This window comes from Teleopsis dalmanni, chromosome 2, assembly GCF_002237135.1.
Source record: "Teleopsis dalmanni isolate 2A chromosome 2, ASM223713v2, whole genome shotgun sequence".
NCBI lineage: Eukaryota > Metazoa > Arthropoda > Insecta > Diptera > Diopsidae > Teleopsis > Teleopsis dalmanni.
This window is the reverse complement of record NC_051847.1, coordinates 49761809-49788349: the sequence shown is the minus strand read 5'-3', so window position 1 is coordinate 49788349 and position 26541 is coordinate 49761809. Positions and strand designations below refer to the sequence as shown.

The 26541-nt window shown below is 27.4% G+C and overlaps 1 protein-coding gene across 1 annotated transcript; it reads left to right on the top strand.

The window, feature by feature from the left end:
* Nucleotides 1–1175: 1175 nt before the first annotated feature.
* Nucleotides 1176–20219, top strand: LOC119680702. The gene is made up of 2 exons (XM_038093648.1): nucleotides 1176–1932; nucleotides 20091–20219. The coding sequence occupies exons 1-2, from the start codon at nucleotides 1473–1475 to the stop codon at nucleotides 20207–20209; spliced, it is 579 nt and encodes a 192-aa protein (XP_037949576.1). The 5' UTR covers nucleotides 1176–1472; the 3' UTR covers nucleotides 20210–20219.
* Nucleotides 20220–26541: the final 6322 nt, after the last annotated feature.

Below are 26541 nucleotides of genomic sequence, written 5' to 3'. Positions count from 1 at the left end.
CCTACAGCACTGATGCTATACATACATCACAACCCATAGTCCTGTGCATAGTCCATATACATACGCCTAATAGTACCAAAATTGTATTCACTTATATATTTATAGGTTTGTATTTACGAGTACCACACTTGTAACTTACCTTTTTGTTATTATTATTATTATTGTTTTTTTGTTTTTTTTTTGTTTTTCTGTTCTTTTGTTCATTTTATTTATCTATATCGAGAGTACTCATTTTCAACCCGGCTAAATTGACAATGACTTTGTGTCTACGTGTTTGCGCGTTTACATATGTATATAAACTTTTAGGGACAAAATAAAATGAAATAAAATACAATAAAAACAGAACATACATATTTACGTTATGTATGTGTGAGCGTGTATGCGTAGTAGTGTTTTGTATACAGTACATTTGCCGACAGACAACAACGAGATTCGCTGTTAATCTCGACAAAGCTTCTCAGCGCGAAGGACGTGTTGTGTCGGCTCCCGGGTGATTTTTTATTGTTGCTCTATGTTCGTAAGCATTCGTGTGTGTACGAAATTTATAGTTGTCGGCTTCAATTGAAGTGTTGTACAGTGAGTTGAGCACTGTACAGTGAGCATAATTTTAACAGTGTTCTCTTTATAAATTGAATTTGTGCTCTTTGTTGCATGCGTTAGATGTGTACTTTTCCTCCGTTCATATCCGCATTGTCCTCAGGGAAATAAAATTACGGGATAGTTTATATTTGGCGTGTGGTGCGTATGAAGTGGAGACGCATTTTATAAGGTTGAACATTCTATAAGGTTCGGCATTTAGTTTATATGTTGATATTTGCAGTTGTGCAGTTTCAAGCAAATGAATTTTTATTTAAATAAACAAATGTTAATTATTAAACATTTTTAATATAAAAATTTTGAGATTAAAGATATTTTACTGAATTTTATAAAGTTTAAAATTTGAACAAAAAAAAATTATGTTTAAATTATATGAAAGAAAATTAACAAATTGTTACGTGCTATATTAATTGATTAAACAAATAATTTTGCAGGTTGTTGCCTTGGTATTTGACACATAAATTCGTTATCTTCGTTATTTAGCATTAAAAAAAGTTTTCAAAAGTGAAATAAATCATTTAGAAAGTACTTAAACAAACAAGAGAAATTAGCAATTGCAAATTAAAAACAAATAAAGTGTGTAATTATAACGTCATATACTTCATTAAAGCTTATAATAAAACTTAATTAGTTTATGTAGTTGCTTTCGTGTTAGAAAAGCAATAACTACAAGCCACCGATTTGTAAACAAATTAGTGTAATAACACAACCATAGCTGTAGTACAAAATTTATTAATATTTAAACAAATTATAGCTATAATATAAACAAAAACAAAAAAACACAAATTAAATACATTCCAAATTTTCACCACAGCTGTTAGTTACAGAAGTTAATTGTTACAAATAACTCTTTAAAACAAAAATACTTAAACACAATGGGTTGTAATACTAGTCAAGAGTTAAAGACAAAAGACGGCGCTATCGCCATCAATGGTGAGGAGGTATCTAACACTTCGCCTGTTGAAAATTTTGAGCAACAAACACAAAACGGTAATGTTCACAGCAATGAACAACAACAAAAGGGCGGTGTCATTGGAGGCGACCACAATTCGGTTGGTGTTGATGATGATAACGTTACTGCCAACACCCAAATTAAATCGGGTAATAGTCACAAGCATCATACCAAATCAAGTTCAATTATATCGAATGGTGATGCTAACAAGCATTCAAAAGATGCAAAAATTGTCTTTGACTCATCGTCAGCATCGCCACAGAAACCATTTTCAATATACAAAGAAAATGGTATTGCTACATTGAATGGAGATGGGCAGCTTAGGCAATATGGTAGAGCGGAAATATCAGAATTGAATGATATGGAACTGGGCGAGGATGAAGGTGAGTTCTTTGCTTGCTCTGTGATGACTGTATTTGAATTTGATACCCACACCTCATTTTCATTAATTTACAATTTTAATGGTTTCAACTCTGTGGCTTTTGTGGGTGCAAAAGTGCACTTGCAAAATGTACTATACTTTTTCGTTCCATTTACTTCATTTATTTCATTTTTTTTTTGTGTTTTTGTCATAATTTATTTAAATTTATATGCTTTCAACACCCTTGCCCAAATGCCGGGGCGTGTTTATCAGTTCTGTAATGTTCACATTGTGAAAGGTAGCAAAAATAAAATATTTTATTTCTACATCTGTGTAATAAAAGAAATACACAAAACGACTGAAAATAAAAATAAAAATAAAAATACAACTTAAAACTCTTGCCATTTCGGTTCGTTGGAAATTTAAAGCTTTTATTTTATTGCAAAATATATTTGCGTCATAAACTCTACAGTATTTTAGGACTTTAAAAGGGATTTCCACGAATATGCGTTATTGAAGACGTGGAAGGAGACAGCAGGCAATCAAAAAATGAGTAATACGGAAATTAAAACAATGAAGCAAGCATAAAATTGTGTAGAGCAATTTAAAAATAATTAAAATTTACATGAAAATATTAAAAACTGGATATATGCAATTAAATGATTTTCAAGTACTCAAAAATGCAAATTTATTAAAAAAAATTGAGTAATGGTGAAAATTTTTAAAGAAATTGATATTTTTTATTTTTTCAAAAAATTAAGAATTTGAGCCATTTTTAAAAATTAATATTTAATTAATTTATAAAGAATTAGCAGAAGATATGTATTAAAGGGAATCCGTTATTATTAAAAATTTTAATTTTAATTTTAACCATTAATAAAAATCCGTTATTATTAAGAATTTTAATTTTAATTTTAACCATTAATAAAAATTAATATTTCATTAATTTATAACAAATAAGTAGGATATATTTATTAATTAGAATCCGCTATTATTAAGAATTTCATTAATTTTTAAAAATTAAGATTCAATTAATTTATATTCAATTAACAGAAAACATGTATTAAAGGGAATCCGTTATTATTAGAAATTTTAATCATTAATAAATATTAATATCTAATTAATTTATAACAAATTAGTAGGATATATTTATTATTTGGAATTCGATATTATTAAGGATTTTATAAATTTTTAGAAATTAATATTCAATTAATTTATAATAATTTATAATCAGCAGGAGATATTTAGCAAATGGTATCAGTTATTATTGAACAGGAATAGGTATACCAATCGAAATTACCAACCATTATAAATATTAATATTTAATTAATTTATAATCAATCAGCAGAAGATACTTAACTATCTTTTAACTATCAATTATTATTAGGTGTATTTGGCTGCTCCGAAGTGTGACTAAAACAAAAGAACAAATGTCTTGCTAAAGTCTCTAATTTGTACGCAAAATAACAGCACTACTCTCTTGTTCTAACAGATTAGTTGTGATTAATTATTAATTAAGATTAATTATTTAAGAAAGTGCAGAAAAAAATGTTATAACCACAATTTTAAACATTAAAAGTATAAAATTTTAAAGAGCAATTTATTAATAATTAAAATTTATATGAAACTATTATAAGCTGGATGTATAATATGATTTTCAAGTACACGAAAATATTTTCATTTATATTTTTTTTAAAAATAATTATTTCACGGGCTAATTGGTCAGTTATTAAATAAATTTTATTATTTAGTTTTATAAAATTTTTATTGTCCAACATTTCGACTATAATCTATAGTCATCATCGGAAATCTATATAGACTATATGACTATAGATTATAGTCGAAATATTGGACAATAAAAATTTTATAAAACTAAATAATAAAATTTATTTAATAACTGACCAATTAGCCCATGAAATAATTATTTTTAAAAAAATTTCTTTTGGTCATTAAAACATTTAATTATTTATATTTTTTAAAATAAAATATTAATGAAAATAACAAATAAGGATCAAAACTTTTGAAGAAATTAATAACATTAATTACAAATATTTAATAGTAAAAGCAAAAAATATGATACTCAGCGAGCCCAGATTCTTCTTGATATTCCTTTCAAATAAATAGTAATATTTGTAAATCTATAATTAGCTTACAAAATTTTAATTTCAATTAATTCACTCGCAACAGATGGTTCACTATAATTCATTATCTACATAAATGCATTTTGTGCACATATATAAAATGTTTGGTATACAAGACAACATCGTTGTTGTTGTTAATTTTTTATTATTGAGGTAGTTTTTATATTTTCTTTTATGTTGCTTCCTATTGGTGTATTGGTTTACCTGGTGGCTGTTTCCATGACTCTAATTAACGCTTTCGCGCTGTTTTGATGCCACATACTTCTTATTAACTGATTAACTTGAGATTATTGAAGATTATTGCTTCTATTCTCTTATGCTATTAAAGATATTAGCTCTCAACTCAATTTAAATGTATGCATTTGGAAAAATTTTTAGTATGTAATTATAGTACTTATGACTTATAAATGATCGTTTTTCATGTCTTTTAAGCACGCAGTTTAAACTGAACCGTTTTTAGCGAATAAACGTATCTTGGATATATATTTATTCATCCTGAACATATTCATATATACATCAATAAAATATTCATTATTTGGGTAGATGATTTTAAGTTTTGATCAATTTACGTTGGAATATAGCGGATATATTTGTTTAATTTTATAACATCAAATATTTAAGCAAAATAGTCAGATAATTAAATTAGTTAATGCATAAAAATTAATTGTCAACTACACTAGAAGTTAGAAATGTTATATGGTTTACTAAAACTTCATCACACAAAGTGTAATTCTGAATATAATATATTAACCATTCAGTCGTCATGTCAAGAGTATTAATGTAGAGTTGTATTGTAAAGGGTACGTTTCATGTGCTCTAGAGTTCAATAAAAGTTTATATTTTACATGTCAAATAAATGTTTGTAATATTTTTAATATTTTTTAATATTTTTTTTTTTATTTTTAATTTATATAGTTTAAATATTATTGTTATAAATCATTTGTTATGAACCATCCTGAGAAAAAAATTAAATAAATTATGAAACATTAGCAATTTTTACATAATATATAAACCATATAATATATACAATATGTACATTAAACGTATAAGTTTAAATAAGTTTGTAAACATACTTATGCAAATGTATGAGTATGAATAGCAAAAAACGCCTATTTTTAGGCATAATTAAATTTTGTGATAATAACATAGAATTAAAATGAAGGCGTTGACTTTGGTTGAAAAATATTATCTTTTCATTAAATTAGGCTTAATAAAAATGTTAATTTATATATAAAACTAACATTATTTACATGGTAAACAGAAAAATCTAATCAGGCAATCCTATGTACACTCCTCAATTATTTATCTTTAATTAACTTTTAGGCTACACAAATTTAATTGAATTTTTATTACGGATAACTGAGCAAATAATTAAAAACATACATACTTTATATATATATATATATATATATTTTCATATATTTTCACTATATACTGTCACATACGTATAAAAAAATTTTAATGAAATTTATACTTCGTACATATATAAATTCTGTCAAAATTTTTGATGTTAATTAAATAAAATTATGTTAATTTGATGGGTTTTATGTGAAACAGACACTGAAATTGCCACTTCCTCTCCTGTTGCCTCAGTTTAATGTATTAGTTTTGGGGTGTGAACCAATTTGGTGTTAGCCTAATCAGCTGCTAAATGAGTTCATTTTGTTTTAACGAACACAAACAAAAAAAAACTTTAAGATCCGCATAACACCCAAATTAAGGAAAATTTTACAATAGTAAAACTTTTGAGTATCACAGAAATCAGGCACAGAGTTTTCGAATATTTAATTAAATAACCCAACTGCTCTTATTCGTATAAAAAGGATACAAGGGTTGCGCTTAACGTAACATGAATATGCTTGTGTAGTAAGGTTACAGAATATTTTTATTTGCATCATATTGCTTACAGGCTAGTTATTTTAATTAAAGAGTTTTCAGATACTTATATCCATAAAAAATTTATAAAAAATATTTCATTTACATAATGAATTATAAACTTTTTTGAATATAAAAGTATTTAAGCTTGTATAAATAAATTTCTTAGTTTTTAATTTAATTCAGAATTTACTTATATTTCTTAAACAAAAGTTTTTGGTCAATGACTTTTACAGAACTGGCAAAATTTGCCAAAAATTAAAGGATCAATTATTCCACCACTTACACAGTCATCCAAATTATAAGTAATTTTTATGGTTGTCGTGTATACACATTGATATCCTTAAGCTAAATCCGTTTCTCGCCATTATTGTGCTGCTCTCTTTTCCTTTTGGCAAGGAAAGGACTTTCCTGGTACAGTTTTTTTTTGTTTTGGCAAATTTTGGCAAAAATCCTGGTAAACATAAAATGAATTTCACTGAACTGCGAAACTGTGTTAAAACTTGCGAAAATTACTGTATTGACTGACTGACACAATGGTTTTGAATGTGTTAATTTTCTTGAGAAAAAAAAAACTACTCACTAATAGTAATTAACTGAGTATTGATTAGCTAATTCAAGAAATTTTGTTAATATAATTTTTTTGTGTAATTGAATCAAATTAAATTTATTCGATTTATTAAGAGTTAATTTCCTCTTAATTAAATTGAAGCCTTTTAGTAAATGTTTTCAAAAAGTATAGTAAAATACAATACATTTGTTTATTTTGTATCTATTGTTATTATATTTTTATTAACCCTTAATAGAAAGGGTTATATATATATTTATAATAGATTTTAACCCAAAAATTCGTTCGATTAACTATACTTGCATAAACTTTATTCATGGTCCGCAGATATACACACCTCTAATTAAATATTTTTAAAAAACTTCAATTATGTATATTAATTTGATTTATTAATATAAATTAAATATGTATATATCAATATAATTTACTAAAGTAATTAAGTCATACATTAGTAATGTTGCACTGTATAAGAAGTAGCCAATTGACTGATATCGATCACTTCCTTTTGACATCTTGCACGCAAGCAGTCAGTGTTGAATTTAATTCAAATATATTGTATATTAAAAATTGTAAAAAAAAAACAAAAAAGTGTCAATTAACTAGCTGTACCAATTTGATTGTTTTTTTAATTACAAACATTTGTAAAAGTAGTTAACATAACAACTAGTTGATATTGAATTAACGAGTATTTGGTCTTTGATGGCAGAAACTATAGTTTTTGCCCTTTTGCAACCGTACATTGCTTTAAACTGACTTGACTTTAATTTGACTTGTTTCTTATAACTTTATGTGTCAAGATTTCATTTTTTTCATTCTCTAAAAGTGTAGCACGTATTAGACCACGTTCAACACGTTTCTTTCAGCTTAGGCCACCATTAATTGCCGGGCGCATACCATACAATATGTATATAAACGATATTTTGAGCAGACACTTTTTTTCATATGACCTAAGTATGACCTAGTACAGTTTATAATTTATTTACATGACTCTATGCTCCTTTAGTAGATTGTAAACAGTTCGGCACTAAAACCATCCTTCATCACACTCAACGCCTGCATGCAGTTTTTTTCATATTATCTACATATATATGGTGGGACGTTGGGACAACGCACTGTTCAATAAGTGGCCCCACTTAGTTGAAGGATTAGTCGAAGTAGACCACGAAACTACTTGGGTCCTTTTTCGTCCTTCGATTCTCGAATGTTGTTATTGGGTTAAAGCTGGAGTGGCTTCCGTTCGCATAACTACATCTTTTGTTAATGCAAGCAGCTCATTTAGCTTGAGGTTACCTGCCAAATCATCACCAACTCAATGGTGTCCCAAGACAGTCTTCCTCCTACTTGCCAGTGCTGGACATTGGCACAATATATGCCCCGTTGTCTCCTGTCATATGATCTAAATGATCCGTTTACCGGAGTTCTCCAAATTTTATTTAGATATCTCTATCTGATTCACTAATTGGGCAGAAATGTTTTTCTTATGACGAAAGTGACCAGTCTACTAAGTTCTAATTATATAATTCTTGATCTTTTTAGAAAGATCACTTAAAAAATAATATAAAAAAAATTGTCTACTTGTGAAAAAACACGATTAGTCATCGCTTTTAATTTGAGAAGCGCGAGTTCTAAGCCTGGCACTTGCAGTACAAACAAATTATATACGGACTATAAACTAATTAAAAAATTCGAAGTACCACTGATGATGAGTACTTGGCAATACTCGAAACAGCGTTGTATGGTTAGCCAAACTTCAATAAATTAACTACAATTTTTGTTGTTATCTTTTCATTTCTATTTGAATCCTTATAAATTTTTTTCATTAAAACTTTTTACTTAATTTGTGATCAAATCGATAGCTCTACTTTTTTGTATATTTTTATTATGGTTTGAATTTTAAATAGCGTCATAAATTTAAATTCTAACTATTTGAAACACACCTAAGTGTTTTATTCGAGACACATGCACAATAAAAAGGATATCATTTTAGTATAAGAAATATTAAAATACTCAAATTTATCACTTTTTATTTTATTTCATTTCGTTTCATTTTATTTTTTCTTATTTACTGGAATTCTGAAGCAATATTGGTAAAAAAGTTTGGTTGACTAATACTCTGCTTGGAAAATTTCTAAAATGTATGGCTCACTTGGGGCTCGTTAAGAAAGAATGTGTTGAGTGCGTGTTTATAGGCTTTTTTCAGTAATTGATATGAAAATTGCTAAAAAAAAAACAAAATACGAAATTATAGATAAAAATGCTTTAAGTTGCTTAGAAAAAGTCAAATTAATTAATACGTTCTTTTAAGAGGAAAAATTTTATAACTCAGAATATTCAAAGAAAAGAAAGATGTTGGAAGTAGGGGATTAAGAGTTTGGCATTGACAACAGCGAAAAATGCTTCAAAATTTGTTTGAAATAATAACAAAATTAATTATAGATAATTAACTCCTTCACATCAACGACTGCAGTAACAAAAATAAAAAAAAAATTATTAACAGAATCTAGTCTGCGCAATGTGCTTATTACGGCTTAAAAGCAAGTCCCTATCCAGAAATTTAACGATCGTGCCTTGTGAGACCCTTGTGAGACAAGGTGCACTTGATAATTTAGCCAATGTAAAGAAACGCAGATATTGTAACAGTCATATATATCGAGCTTATGTAAATTATATAGTTAATCGAATATTATATGCACAACCCTAGAGAAGAAGAAGCGTAGGAAGATCACTTACAATGTCTGAAGATAAGAAACTGAGAAAGACCTAGTGCAATAGGTCATAATGGAAAATGTGACAGAGAATTAACATATAGTTGTTAAAAACTAATCGACATCAGTGAGGGACATAAACAGATGAAACAGCAAGATCTAACTTGGACTATTTATTATGAGTACCGATGATGAATAATAAGGAAAAAAAAAACATATTTACTAGAAGTGTGTACATTGATTTTAAAATTAAATGAGAATTCTACACAGTCTTTACAGTAAGTAACTATTAAAACATTTGGAGTATATCTTTTACACTAATATATATTAAGAAACTACTCGTACAATAGTCCAAAGATTCTGCAAAAAAAAACGCAACTCAGGATAAATTATTTAGTTGAATACATAATTACAGTGGAAAGCGCGTTTTGAGTTTAGATATTGAAAACGTTCGATCTATGCCATATGGAAATAATTGATGATTAAAGACAACTTATATATTTAATAGTTGCTTTTGGTTAATTATTAACGTCAGAACGTAGTGCAAATCAAAAGTAACTCTTTGTACGATTTCTTTGGTTAAAATGTAATGTTAATTGATTTTTAGAATACGTATATGGGTGGATGTAATTATGTACATATATGTAGGAAACTAATAGTATACTAGGCTCTTAACGGAGCGGAACACTGCAGCTTTTTTGGGTGTTTAAACTGAAATTAACCGAACAAAAAACATGCAGCCATGCAAATGAAAGTCAATTCTCCCGTTGAGGATTTTTTATATTAGGTGCGGAAATGGGTTCGCATGAAAATATTTTCCTTAGAGCCCAGATTAAAGCCAGTTATGATTAGGTGCTTTATTTGTCTTCAAGCAGAACCAACATTCATTTTTTCATACACATCCATTTTGAGGAGAGAATAACGTAGATAACGAGACTCCAACTAAGTAGGGATGCTCTATAGTAAGGATATATCATTGATTTAATCTGATAGTTACCAAAATAGCTGGGATAATAGCAATTTCTTTGACTTAGAGTTCTAATCATCTGACATTTTTACTTAACGTGTAGTTTTCGAAGTTAAAATATGCTGTTTCATGTTTATTTTATAGGTACTCAGACTTTGGTATTACTACATTTGCTGATAGAATTTCTCTGATTATTTAATATTAAATGTATTGACCTTAGGTCTCATCTATCTTATTAAAAACATCAATGGATTTGTTTTTTATGTGCTTTTAATCACATAATCATTATTTGGTCACGGTGCTCCGCTCCGTTGGGAGCTGGTACCGTATTTCTTTCTAAGCATAAATTGTAATAAGAATAAATTTTAAATAACTAATTTTAAAACACTTTATATGTGTACATGATGTCTAAGTTGCAGTGCGTAGGGTGTTTGCCATAATTTTCGTTTAGAGCAAAACCAACTGAAATAGCTTTAATAAATTTTTTTAGCAAATTTTGCTATTTTAAAACAATTTTCCCATTTGTGTTTTGCTAATATTTTTTTCATTTCTATGGCACATTTCATCTATATTTAATCGCATTTTTTTTTAAACAGCGAAACATTCAGTAAAATGGAAACGGAAATGATAAATTGACATTTAAGGTCGTTTTGGTATTATCCGTAACCTACACTAAAATGCTTTTCATATCTTTGCTTTTTATTTCTTAAGAATTTTTTGCATTTTTGTGCTACACGTCTTCAAATGATTTTTCTTTTCCTATTCACATTAACATTTTTTTTCAAACTTATCAGTTGTCAACCGATAAGTACAAAAATACGGAGTTTAGTGCTAACACACTATTTTACTCACCCATAGTTATCATATAAGAAAATATAATTTCTTATGCGATTATTAATTTATGGCCATCTCCTAAGGATTATTTATTACTTTTTATTTATATATTTATTTTTACATACTTTGAAAGTCGGTCCAATTCATATTTTCGTGCTTAACCTAGACTCGTCCTTAATGTCATTTGTATCCATAACATTTTCACTGTCCACTTTCTTGGGTTACTTAGGCAATTTAAGGCATTTGTCGGATTTGTTAGAAAATTATAATTTTTATCCCTTGGATTAGTTGGAGTGATTATTTATTGCTTAGATTTGCTCGTTGTTTACAATCAAAAAGGAATTTGAATCTGCTTATTTTAGACCGGAAGGAAGTTTATGTCTAAACTTTTTATGTATCAAAATATATTTCATATTTTGGAGAAAAAAAGGTCAGCAAGGAAATAATTTTTAAAACTGGTCAAGAGTACATTAAATGGCTATGAATACATTATTAACTTTCCTTTATATTTTTATGCATATTTTTGATATTATTTATTAATCTTTTTATGTACTTTTTCGCAATAAAAATAGCAAAAAATGTTTAATTTATGAATAATTTTATACTACCTATAAATATGAAGGCTGTTTGAAGAACCAAATAAGTTAATTCAAAGTTTATTTTATTACTTTTAAGTTAATTCGATATTTCGGAAACAAAATGAAATAAAAAACTTAAAGAATACTTAAAAAGAAATTTGAATAATTTAAAATTTTGTCTCAGTAAACTTTATATTAGCATTCATTAAGGTTCGATCCGAATTTCAAACTCTTCCTGTACTCTTTACTAGGTATATAAGTTCGCCAAGATGTTCATCACATATTGAATTATATGTCAGAAAACTTTAAAAATATTAATAGCCTTCATCAGCTCGAACACACAAATTGAATTAAGAATATTCACATATTTATCTGTATTGTATACATTGTGTTACTGCATAAGAATTCAGAGGTGTAAAACTATCTTGAACTTTTGACCAACCTTAATATGAGCCCTTTAACTCTTAACATTGTCAATCGACGGCATGCATGTGTTGGACAGTAACAAAGCATCGTGGTTGCAACAGTTACGACAGGAATGCTTAAACGGAAGAGCATGGGTCTATAAACACGCTTCATTTTGAGTATTTCGGTCAGCTCTACTTCCTCACTTTGTTAAAAATTCAAGGTGGTTTTTAAATTTCTGAATTCTTATACGGTAACACAACGGGTCAAATGGATCCTTAAGGTTGCCAGTAAAGACAATCTAAACTTAGAGAAATAAAAACCACATATTGGAAAACAGAGTTATCGAGTTCAGAATGATAGCAGGAAATGCTTGCATAAGCTACTTTAGATTATTATGTTAGAATAGTTTAATGAAATACGCAGTGATTTAATGCATTACTAGACGTAATTTTTACGTTCAGAGTTGTAAAAAAACAGCATTAATTTTAATTGAAACAAATTGGCATCACTTTTAAAATATGTTAAATGCATTTTTGGATATATGTATTTGGTCCTTTTGTGTACAACAAAAAATTCACAATAGACTGATTTTTGAATTTGGCTGCACTAAAAGTTAAGACAACAATTTTTGCAAGTAAAACCTAACTCTGAAGATTTTGAGAGCATTGTTGTTGCTTCACATGTTTTCTTTCATAAGTTGCAAGTATTTTTTCGCTACTCTAAAATAAAAAATATTAATTGATTCTTAATAGATTGTAACTCACTGCGTACTATAATATTTAATGTATGATGAATTATATAGTGATTGAAGAGCTGTGTGAGCAAAAGATTATAAAAGAGAGGCAATGAATAGAAAGCATTGAAAAGATTGTCGAAACACTGGTCCAATCAAGAATACAATGACTTAATAGCATTGTTAATAAGGGATTCCGAAAAAGAAGCAAAAGAGAGTTAGAGAGAGATTTAAAAAATTGCTTGTAACAGCACTGGTTTACGCCAAACTTTAATGTTAAGATTTTAGATGAAATATGCTGAGATTAAAGAGAAGTGTGAACAGTAGATTATAAAAAAGATGCAAAGGATAGAGGAACAATGGAAAGAATCGATAGTAGAAGAATCGGTGGTCTAATTTCAGATTGGTAGATTAAGAGAGAAGAAGATATAATTTGAATAAAAGGCACAATAATTGATTAATTTCTTAAGTGTCTAGAAAATATTTACGTCTTGCGATATTGAAGCTAATTCTTCTTTATTGTTTGAAATAATATGATATTAAAAATTTTAAATTTAATAATATCTGCGTTATAACATTAATACCCCTTTTTTCGTTATATTTACCTAATTATGACTTCTTAAGATTTTTTCTTAAGTTTTACCTGTTTTTTTAAAGGCATTATCTTTTTTCAATTAATATATTTCTTCAAAAAAAACATATTTGAATTAAAAGTTTCATAACTTAAATTCAATTTAATTGGTTTCAAAGTTGAGTTTGATTAGTTTGGAACGGCGGCCTTGTGCCAAAAGCCCACTTGAGCACAAATAATATCCCGTTGTGATACCACGCTCTCAAAGTATAAATTTATAACAAATTTATTATCGAAAGATAAAAATAAAATGAGAAAAAAAAAATTTAACAGACAAAATTTAGCCAACAATAAAGAAAATGCCAAAGTAATTATTTTGCTGACAATGCCTTAGTGAAAACGAGTGTGAAATAAACTTTTAATCAAGTTTCTTAACTCATGATCGACGGTGCTTACAACAATTACAACAACTACAACGATTACAATAACAACTTTCGTAACAGTGGCTGCTGAAGCGATGGAAACAAATTATTTTATCAAAACAGAGCGCAGCAGTTTTAATTGTGTAAAGACTTAACATTTTCCGGAAAGATAATGAAACTTAACAAAACATAATAAAATAAAATTAACAAAAAGTATGATAACAACAACAATAAGAACAACAACAGCAACACTACGAAGGAACTCAAATGCGCTCTTACTGAGTGGCGCCATTTTTACTGCCATTTTGTCTGCAGCTCAACACGAAGTTGGCGGCTGATGTTTCTTTCTGTTGTCATTGTTTTCTTTGTTATGACTTTGTTTTTTTTTCCTTTTTCGTTTTTTTCTTTTTTTGTTTTATGATTTTTATTTTTACTTGTAGCGGAATTCAAATTTGAACTGTGACAATTTGCAGATGTATGTGTGTGCCGCTGTAAACTTTCTTTGTCATACTTTTTATCTAATATCCGGTTTTTTATTTATTGGTTGAATTTTTTATTAGTTGTTGCCCCTCAGTGACATTTTGTAATCAGTTTCTGGTTCGTTTACTCTAAAATGGTTCATTACAGCACTTTAACATATTTTTTTGTGGTATATTGTGTCATTTTCGCTTTAAATAAAAACTGTTTTTCATTATTCTCTTTTTCTGACTAATTAAGTTAGTTATTATTAGCATTATTATTAAAAAATGAGTAGAAGTTTACGTTAGAATCTAAGTGAATTTAACATATATTGTATATTCTATGAAAAGAACTTAAAAATTTTTTAATTGATAACACTGTCTGACATAAATTTACGTCTTATTTGTTCCTTATTAATTTTTCAATGAACTAAAATCAGGAGAAAAGCGTGCAATTCATTTTCCTTCTAAGGTTAAGACTGTTCTCTAATCACTATATACTTCATCACAAACTTAACATTATTTTCTGCATTGAAACTTAATTTATATTTTCTTCTGACAATAATTAAAGTTCAAAAACAAAGATCTTAAAAATTTGATAAGAAAAATCCGTATTAAGAGGTACGAATTTCATATTATCGACGACTATCGACTTGACGCAGCATACCTTTCAAAATGCCTCTGCTGCATGCATGCCTTTTCCAGTCTCGTATATCAAATGAAGTTAGTGCTTCCTCCATTTTATCATTACATTGGAGTTATCTACGATCTACTACTACGCCTTCTTTCTTCAACAACTGCACCTTTCGCATTTTCATACATCAAGTGCGGTTAGTGCTTCTATAACTTGTTCACTCTGCTGGAGACATATTTACATCTTCTTTCTCTAACTACCGTTTTAAATACCTTTTTCGCTGAAGTATCGTCATCCATTCTAACGACATGACATAGCCAACAAAGCCGCTGGGTGTTAATTAACTGTATTATATCAATGTTGTAATGAAGTTTGTATAGTGCGTCGTTCATTTGGATCCGGTAATCGTTGCCAACTCGTAGAGGTCCAAAGATTTTACGAACAACTTTTTTTTCTCGAAAGCTCCCAATGCTGCTTCATCATCCTGTGATAGCAGACATGATTCTTCGCCATACAGAAGCAGAGGTAGAATGAGTGATCTATGGAGTGTAATTTTTGTCGACCAAGAGAGAGTTTTACACCCCAATTGCCTGCTGACCTCATTAGGGTGGTACTGCGGATAAAACTGATCTTTTGTTTGCTAACTGACTCTAAATTAACACAACATACTTCGCAATTCAAATAAAAGTCAAAATGTTAGCTGACATCCTAATAGGACATCTAATATCAGGTGATGATAGCAAGTTCCGGCCAAGTTGAGGTTTCATTTACATACAAGCAGATTCGACATTTTATTTTATTAGACAGACGTCTTTTGTTAAGATGATAATGCATGTCATGATAACGTCAGATAATCAATCAACAATCTTAGGTCTGTTGTACTAAGGAGGAATGCCATACCATAGTTGTATGGTATCCTTCCTTTTATACGAGCAATTTCAGCAATTCTGCCTGGTAGTGAGCTCTAATCGTAAGCCAGTAGTGACTAGATTAATATTTGAAATATCTATGAAGTTACTACGTTTAGTAACCCAAAACAGCATAATAGCAACGTTACACAGAGCAGCTCTACTCAAAACGTCTCAATAAAGAAAGTTACAATAACAGAGATTAAGAATACTATTAAAAATAAAATTAAAGCAAAAAAATCACCGGGATATGATAGTATCACAGGAAAGATTCTGACTGAGCTGCCTCTTCAAGCACTTGTATATATGAGAAATCTGTTTAATTGCGCTTTTCGCCTTAAGTATTTTCCAAAAGTTTGGAAAGTAGCAGAAGTAATCACTATACCTAAACCAAATAAGGACATATCTGTAACAAAATCATACAGACCAATTAGCCTATTACCAGTTATGTCAAAATTGTTTGAAAAAATAATTTTATCAAGACTAGAACCGATTCTTCATAAAGAAAAACTTATACCTGACCATCAATTCGGCTTTCGGAAAAAGTATTCGACTATACAACAAGTTCACAGAGTTGTTAATAAAATAACTAGTGATATTGACACAAAACAATTTTCCTCGGCGGTATATCTAGATGTCGCAAAGGCTTTTGACAGCGTTTGGCATGGAGGTCTGCTAACTAAACTATCAGAGCTTCTTCCAACAAACTTTTACCTCCTACTTAAGAGCTATCTACAAAATAGATACTTTTATGTGAAGTATAAAGACTCAATCTCCGAACTTAAACAAATGAAAGCTGGTGTGCCCCAAGGAAGCGTACTAGGTCCATTACTCTACTTGCTATACACGGCTGATGTTCCGATACCCTCTGATCCTCAAAGTTTGATAGCAACTTTTGCAGACGATACAGCCCTAATTGCAGCTAATAAAAATTTTAACATATCCACAGACAACTTGCAGAATTACCTAAACGCAACGCTCGAATGGTTCGGCAAATGGGGAGTTCAAATAAATACAAGCAAAACAGTTCATGTTATCTACACGAATAAAAAATATGACCTAAAACGTATAAAAATTAACAATGACGAAGTCTTCACACACACAAAGGCAAATTACCTTGGCATTACTATAGATAGCAGATTAACTTGGAAAGACCATATTAAAGCTAAAAGCAATGAAATTAAACGCCGCTTTGGACAATTGTACTGGCTACTCTGCTCGAAATCAAAACTAACAGTGGAAAATAAACTTCTAGTATATAAAACAGTAATCGCTCCAATATGGAAATATGGAGCCGAAATATGGGGCACAGCATGTAAATCCAACATTCAAATACTGCAAAGACTGCAATCAAAAATACTTAGGACTATCATCAACGCTGAATGGTATATCTCAAACTATGACATTCATCGCGATTTAAAGATACCCTTCGTTGCAGACGTTATCCGAAAAAATAGTAAAAAGCACACAGACAGATTACTTTTCCATCCTAATCCAACAATGAGGCAGCTACCTAATGACGAAGCCACACATAACAGAAGATTGAAACGCTTATTTCCATCAGAACTAGCAAACTAACTAATATATTCATAGTAAATTCATAGCAGTCTATTTAATTGACTCATTTATTATATCATCTATCCATTAATTTTAATTATTTTATAATACTTAGTTTATATAATTTAAAGAAAAGTTTTCTTTTTATCCACTAATAATAGTTCACTCATGTAATTCTTAATCTTGTTTTTGAATTATTACTTGAAGTTCCATTATGTAAAAATGTATACTAAATGCTAAATCTTGGCAGTTGTATAATAAAGGGAAGCAAAAAAAAAAAAAAAAAAATCTATGAAGGAATTTACTAAATAAGATTTAGGCTCTGTCTTTGATTGAAGAAAAAGCGATAGAAATATAATTTTAACTTAACTATCGATTTTTGCCGAAATAAAAATGTCTTCGATATCTATTTTTCTATTATATATATCGCCTGGATTTCATCATGAAGTATCTTATCAATGTTCATTAAGTTTTCAGCTAAAAACCGTTACTGTTTCTACATTTCCACTCGCAATTTCAAATTTCAAATTCCCAAAGACAGAAAACAATGTAAAATGGGAACATCTTTGTGTAACCTTTTGTAACTTTTATTAATTCATTGAAAACTCTTATATCTTCTCTTCTACTTCGTTATAAATTTATATTTGACTGCGATTGTCCTTGTGCATTGTTGAAATATCGATTGCTTAAGATGGTTTGAAATTCTTAAGAGGATTGAATAACATTCAAAAGTTTTTTGGTTTTATAATATTCAATTTTAATTAAAGAAATTCAATTTCCATAAGTAGGAAAGAATGTTTTATAAAAAACAAATATTTTAAAATTGGATTTTAGTAGTTATTGATAAAAATTCCTCACATATTCTGCCAAAAAAATGTCCTTAATTTCTAATTAAAATCACGTACACGTACACTTTCAAGAAAATGTTTTTCTCATTGATAGCGCTGTTGATGGTTTCTACTTTTTCAGTAGAGGATAATAAATTTAAATGTAATTGAAATATGTATATTTATATATTTTTTTTATTTTTTGGAAAATTAATTAATTATTATTGCTTTTTTTAATAAAATTTGAGATGTCCGAAGTACACGTGGCTTATATCAAATGAAACTTTACTTTTTTCACAGGATTAACAGAATTATTATATGTAGGGTATTTGGTTTAATTTACTCTGTAGAGTGTTTAGAGGATCCTCAACTCAAGAGGTCAGTTTTATGGTTTCAGGCAAAAAAAATAATATCATATTATATATATTATATTAAATTCCGCTTAAAAATAAGTTACATAAATGGCCATAGTAAGCCGTTACCGCTTTTCAGGCTGACGCAGCATGTCCTTTGATGCAACTCTGCTGTATGCGCGCCTTCTTCAACTTGATTATTAGATACTGTCCACTTCCACGTCTTCTTCCTTCAATTCCCGCTAAAATAGCTTTTTCTCAGGAGTGTCTTCATTCATTCTCACGACATGACCAAGTTAGCAAAGCTGTTGGATGTTAATTCGCCTAATTATATCAATGTCCTGCTAAGTCTTGCACAGTTTTTGGTGCATTTGGTTGTGGTAGTCATAGTCAACTTGTAGAGAACCTAAGATTTTATGAAAAACGGTCATGCTTCTGCGACATACAGAAGTAGAACTAAGATAAGCGAACTATATAGTGTAAGTTAATAGATCGAAAAAATGTTCCACATTCCAACTGCCTTCTGAGCCCACAGTAACTTCTCTTAGCAGTGTTGATTCTTCATCTAATGAGACTAACATCAATGTTGTTTAATTGTTTAAGACTGTTTAATATGGCGGTGCTAAGATAAATGAAATCCTTGTCGGATTCGAAATAGTAGTCGCCATCCATGGCGTCCAAGTGACGTACCTTTCTATCAGTAGCCGACTTTACAGACTTTAATTTGAGTAAAATTTAATTTTTCTATTAATACGACTTTAATTTCAGTATAATACAGTCATTATTAGGCATCAAAAATTTCAGTAACTTATTTATGTTAATGGGCCATTCTTTTATAGCGGGTCGGTTTTTGATCTCATTAGCACCGATTTGACTGAAATTTTTTCTATGAATTACTTTTTTTTTAATATGAAAATACGTGTGTCTCGGAAAACATTTTTAAACTTTTTTCCTAGCAGATACGGAATTTACACTGTAGACTAATTTTTAAATAGCTACATATATCTCAAGTTCTGTAAACGACAGAAATTTGAAATTTTTTTATTGCAAAGGTAATTAACCAGCTCAAATCGGAGTTGATGAGGTTGAAAACCGTTCCGCTTGTAAAAGAATAACCCATATATATGTTATTTATTATATGTAAATATAAAGATATGTACAAATTATTTAACCCAAACTATTATATATTTTAATTTTAATTATTCGGTGTTATATGAGTTTTCAAAGTAAATTTAATGTACATTTTAAATGTTTACAAAATTTGTTTGTTGTTGTAAACATATTTTGAAATTTTAAAAAATATTTTTATATTAGAAACATATAATATATATTATTAAGAATGATTAAATAATACAAAAATTTTTTGAAAAATGAATATAATATTTTTCGACGTGACTGTTTTTTAACACTTTGAACAATTCACCTCAATAAGGATTGCTAAAGCTTTATACGATAATAATAAAATTTTATACGTAGTATCAAATTTAACATATGAAAAGCTTATATTTTTAAAGCTTTTTAGCGAAATGTTTGAAATATATATTTATATAAATTATTCTGTTTTTTCTATTTTTTTCTTTATCTTTTTTCTTTCTTTCAATTTTATTTAATAATTATATCAACAATGGCTTAACAATGAAGAAGTGGAAGTGGACATACGCATACCACACCACCATCATCATCATGGCAGCAAAAAAATTCGTCGAAATCCGTTAAAAAATTTGGATCTCGATTTTAAATTTGATGTTAATTCGTTTTAGCCACAATCTGCACTAAATGGTGTGTGGTGAGCTTTTATTTGAGCACGATTGATTGTTTAACATTGTTAACAGTTTGAATGTGTGTGTGTCGGTGTTAATTTATTGTTTGCAAGGCACTGCTTGTTTATTTGTGTTTTTAATGTTTCTAAGTTTCTGTTATTTAACAGAAATATGTTAATAATTAGCATAATTATTTTTGTTGCTGTTATATTAATTTGCATGTTTTACTTTATATATTAAATATTATTTTTTATATAATTAAATGCACGCAAATGCTAATTTGAAATTCAATTTTAATTTAAACATAAAAATAGATTTTTTTTTAATTTGATGTTTAATAAAAATAATGAAATAGATAAATTAAAGTCTAGTTTCCTTACTATGTATGTACTCTTCTACTAAATCATTTTTGTATTTTCTATACATAAAAATATTTTATAATTAAAAATTTTTGGTGATTTTTAATATTTAAAATCGTTAAAAAAAATTATTTGAAAATTTTAGATAAGTGGTTACTAATTTCTTTCTAAATTAATTTAAATATTTTTTATTTAATTTTTTAATATGTTTACATAATATATACTTTTATTGCAGGTATGTTATTGGCACTGTTATCAAATATTCAAATAAAATTCAAAAAACAGGTATTTATTTTATTGTAAATATAATAATTTAAATAATAGTATAATACTTTGAAAACTGAATAAGGTGAAAAATGACTTAGTCAACACTAGTGTAACAGTTTTCTTATTTCACCTCATAAAGTTAGCAAAGTTATGCCTTTAAGCTTTAAGCGTACACTTTTAGGATAATGTAAAACTTGTAAATTAAAAAAAATTAAATATAATGAAATATGTTGTAACATTGAATATATAAAAATTTAATACAGAACAGAGAAAAAAACTGTAAAAAGGTAATAAACAAAAATATATATGTTTCGCAAAAAAAACTGAAAGTAATACTAAGGTTTAGTTATAAGAAAAAGCTTTTTAAATTAAAGCTCAACCTAAAAATATTTCTTTATTTGGCGGTTAGGTTATGGTCACAGTATAATTTTTCTGTTCCATTTTCATTTGAACTAAATATTTTTATTCACCTCCTGTTGTATATGAATTTCATATATATGTGCCATTTTCACTTCGTCCTTAACTAGTTGCTCTAAATCTGAAAAGTGGTGTACTTTGTTTTCGGTATATTCCGACCAATCGTACTCAACATAACCAAACCAGTACCACAAATCAATTGAAGCGTTCGGTCCGAAAGGTTCTTTTAGCGCGTGTTTTTCTTTCTGATTGTCAAGTTTAAAAATTCTACTTTCAAAAGCACAAAGTTTGTCATCTGCAATTTGCTATTGGCAGTTAGAAATTCAAATTTTGAATAAATAAAATTAGTGCACTCGATTTTATCGTGTAATAATTAAAAAATTTTCACAAAGGTATATTAGAATTTAAATTTAAAAAAAAAGCAATAGAAGTTTTAAAGAATTTACATAATTAATTTATTTATATGTGAAGAAAATTACAAATATTAGTTCTTAAAATTTTTTTAAATTTGTTTTCATGGACTATTAGTTTAATTTTAAACACAGTGGCTCTATTTAGTCATAATTTTTTTTAAATTAATGAGACGTTAAGTATTTCCAATATCTTTGACGGCTCATTTTGACGGTCCTCTTCGGGAACTGTAGACTAAAGTTAAACATTAATTATCTCAAGTACCAAACATTTTTATTTAAAATATTAAAATAACTAATTTTTAATATTACTTTTCTATGCCATTAAAAATTTTTGATTAAAAATTCATTTAATGAAAAATTGGAAGGAGATAATGTTGTCTACTATTATCAATTTAAATTTAAAAAATTTATTTAAGTAAAAAGTAAACTTTTTTAAATACTTAAATTTATTTTACTGTTAGATATTTTTACTTAGATATTTTATTTCTTTAAGAAAAAATCAATTTTTATACTAATTTTATTAACCATTAGCAATTTAAATTTAAAAAATTAATTTACATTGAAATAAATTTTTGTATTTAATTTTCTTCGCTGTTAACTCTTTTTAATTAAAAATTCAATTGACCAATTCAGTTAAGTTTTGTAATTAATTTATTATTTAAAAAATTTATTTAAATTAAAATTATTTTTTGTATATAATACTTTTCGTTGTTAACTAATTTTAATTAAAAATTCAATTAATTAAAATTTTATTTTTGTAATTAATTTCTAATTTAAAAAACTTATTTAAAATACTTAGTTAAAATTAATTTTAATATATAATATACTCCACTATCAACTACTTTTAATTAAAAATCGCTAAATTAAAAATTGATTTTTGAAATTAATTTTCTCTACTATTAAACGTTTTTCCATTCAAAACATCTACTTTTTTAGTGAAAATTTAAAATTTAAACATAATTATTAAAATTTCCCTGAATAATATTTGATTTATTTTGTTTAATTATTAATTCATACTGTCGTTAGTCAAGTAATCTTAATTAGTATAAATAAACTAATAAATTTTAGTTTAAAAAACACTTTTACAATTTACTTTTTAAGCAATTTAAAAAATTATACTTACTGTTAAATAAAAAATAATTAAATATGATTAATTTTTTAAATATTTTAAATATGAAAATAAAATATAAATAATATATATATGCAATAATACATAATAAATATAACGAAATATATGTATATAACATTATATATATAATATAATAATATAATTGTTGTATTATAATAATTAAATTAATATTATATAAATATGTATTATTTCAGTAATTAATTCGTGTCCCAGCAGTATATTATGGGCTATGCATTATTTAGAGTGTACATCATTGTAAAAATAATATTCTATATATTTCTTACTTTATGGCCACATTTTTTTTCTACACTTTTTACCGTTTCGCCATTCCATTCGATATAGGGACTTTCTTATTGGACATAAACATTTTAATTATAATATAAACTCAGAAATTGTCTACACTTATTCTAAATACATTTTTAATAAATACTTTTAGTAAAATTGTAAAGAACTAATTTTTTGAATTTATTTTCAAAACAATTTAGTTACATTATATTTAAAAAATACAAAGAAATCTGTGTTGGGTCTTAAAATAGTCTTTTAAGACCTAACAGATTTGTTGGTCCAAACTACAACAAATCTGGGTCAATCGCAAATTAATACAATATTCAAAAGCAGTTATCCTTTTATTATATTATAAAAATGGCTTTGCGAATATTACGAATATTACTTTAAAAATTAATATTTTGTTGAAGCAAAATTCCCTGTTCAACGCAGCGTATGAGTAACAAAATTTGTGTATATTGCACATTTTAAGTGCAGTTTTAATGAAATTATGCGCTTGCGGAAAGCTTCACAATTGCTTCTAGGATTTTAAATTATATTATAATTATTTAATATGATTTTATGATTAATCAAAATGTAAAAAGGATAAGTAAAACTAAGAGTGAGTTGAAGCAATTTGTGTATATTGTACAAATAGGATTAAATTGCTGTGAAGCTTGCAGTGCAATATGTTGCCAAATTCAATTTATAAATCCTACTTGAGTCAATGTTTGATGAGGATATTGATTTTAACTCCTAAGTAAATATTATTTGTGAAAGTTTTAATTAAAATAAAACGTGACTAGGAATGGATAGAATTGAATTTAGAAACTAATAAATGAATTTTTGGCTTTTTGTAATCAATTTTCTCTACTGGTAAATACTGGTCAATCCATTCCGTTAAAAATAGTGACTTTCTTTTTGGATGCAAAAATTTTAAGCAAATAAAAACTTAAAAATGCTTAAACTTATTCTTAAAGTATTTTAATAAGTACTTTCAATAAAATTAAAAAAAAAAAAGTTTTTTTAATTTATTGTTACAAAACTTCATTTAAATTTAAACGAACATTTCTAAATCTGTGTTAAGTCTCAAAATTTCCTTTTAGTTGCTGACGCGGACATATTTGTTGGTCAAAATTGAAAGAATTAAGTGTCAATCAATTTGACATTTTTTGCGGAAACTCTCTTATCAAAAACCTAATATGTATTGTCAACTTTCCAATATTTTTGACACATTTGGGAATTAGTTGAGATTTTTTTATGTGGGTTCGTATGTGCTCATATGTAAAGTTTTATTGATATTAATATAAAACTTAAAATTTTATAAAAATAAAACGAAATTAATTTAAACTTTTCATATGAGAATAAATTGATTTTTAACGTCTGTTATAACGAAAAAAAACAAAATGCTTAATATAAATTGTTGTTTTCAATAGAATGTTTTTATCGAACAGAAGTGAAATTGCAACAACAAAAACTTTTTTATTATTTTTAAGTAACTGAATTTTTTGCTGACTATATAGGGATTGGACATATAAAGTAAAGTGCCTGATTGCATTGAACATGGTGAATTCTAGTGCGCTCCTTGTCACTAGTATCTCCAAATTGACACACAGCCTCCACGTGGCCCCCTCTCTTATTTAAGGGACAATAAGAATACTATTTTCTGCGTGCATACATAAATGCGTTGCTAAAAATATTTTCACAAAAAATATATACCCCATTTTATACAATTCTAGCTACGCTATTGAATTTGGTAATTATATTTAAGTAATACATATAGATCGCGAGTATTTCTGCTTGATTGATGTAAGCAATTTACCTAAAGATTAAGGAAAGATGTGATTTCTTTCCTAAAAAGTTAATTTGCATTTTTATTGTCTTTTTTTCAAACATGCCTAGGGATCCATGGAATCCATAAAATTATGTGAATTCTGATTGTTTTGATTAAGTATATATTTAGTATTTCTAGACTCTCCATCTGATAACACCTGATAAGAATTGAGTGCATTGAAGGCTATTTTTCTATTTTGTTTGTTGTGTTTCCGATAGTAGTAAGCTCATTTATCCATCGCATTTATTTTCTCTTGTAAATTATAGTCGTTCTACCTGTAGATTTCGATTATCTTGGAGAAACCTATGAACTTCTTTTCGGTGAAAATCTTATACATTTGATGATTTATGCAGATGTCTTAACTGATTTAATCTTGAGCGATAATAAAAGCATTTTTCATCTGAACTTGCTAGTATTTTCTAAGAACACTATTTGGATGTTGTTCGATATTTTCAGGTCACTTCTGTAAACGCTCATGTGTATACCTTGGTCAATGTATTGACAACCATTTATTGCTTTATGCATTTTTTCTAGATTATTGTTCTATAGGCTATCATAGATCTGATTACTGTTGTACAGAATTTTTTCATTATATTTGGTATACAAACTTAATTTTTCCCTGCGATATAACTACATGCCATAAAAAACCCATCTCTATATTTTTTCTTATGAAATAAAATATCATAAAAATAATTTTATTTATAATTTATTATGGCAAACCTATCTGTGTTGCTAGATTTGAAGAACATTAAACATCCAGCGCCGTTGGATTATTTTATTTAACAATTTTGTCAAATTTTATTTATGTAATTTATATTAAAAATTAAATTTTTTAATATATCAAGTAATATGATGAATTAAATCCTTATTAAATCAGTAATAAATTATTAATAATAAATTATTACTAAAGCTGATCCTGTTTTTGGGTATCTCTGTTCTAAAATAATTTAAATTACTGCATTTTTAATTAAATTTTTTTTATTAAATAAAAATTTACGAAATAAATATATTTATTAAAACGTTTAATAAATTTTTTTTTTTTACATTGAAAGTAGACCACATAGCGTATGAGTAACATTTTTTTTTTTGTTAATTTATAAAGACATTGTAAAAGTCAAATTTTAGTAACATTAAAAATATATAGTAATAAATTTAAAATTCGTAACTAATAATTTCCAATAAAACCCCTTTCACATTTTAGTATCATAAAATTAGCATATCAGCTTTAGGCAAGCAATTTGCAAAATTTGACAGTACCTACGCGATTCCATGGTTTAACTGAAAATTTTAGATAATTCAAATATACAACTTGGGTACGTTTCTATTGGAAATGCTCATGCATAAACCATACAGTTTCAAATTGGCAAATAAGATAAAGAAATTTTGCCCAGGGTCATGAAATTCTGTCATGTGAAGTTTTGTCCTCTATTTAGCTAGAACTCAGTAACGTTTGATGCGGCCCATATGAAATGCACAAGTGAATATGCAAATTAAAAGTTTCATGGCGTTTATTCCGATTCCTGATATCAACTGTCAAGTCACCTGCAGTGAGGTCTACGTAGTTTGTAGGCTAAATGACGATAGACAATGATTAATGTTCACAATGGTCAACAAAATTGTAATATCTGCCGTAGAGCATTTCGGTAAAA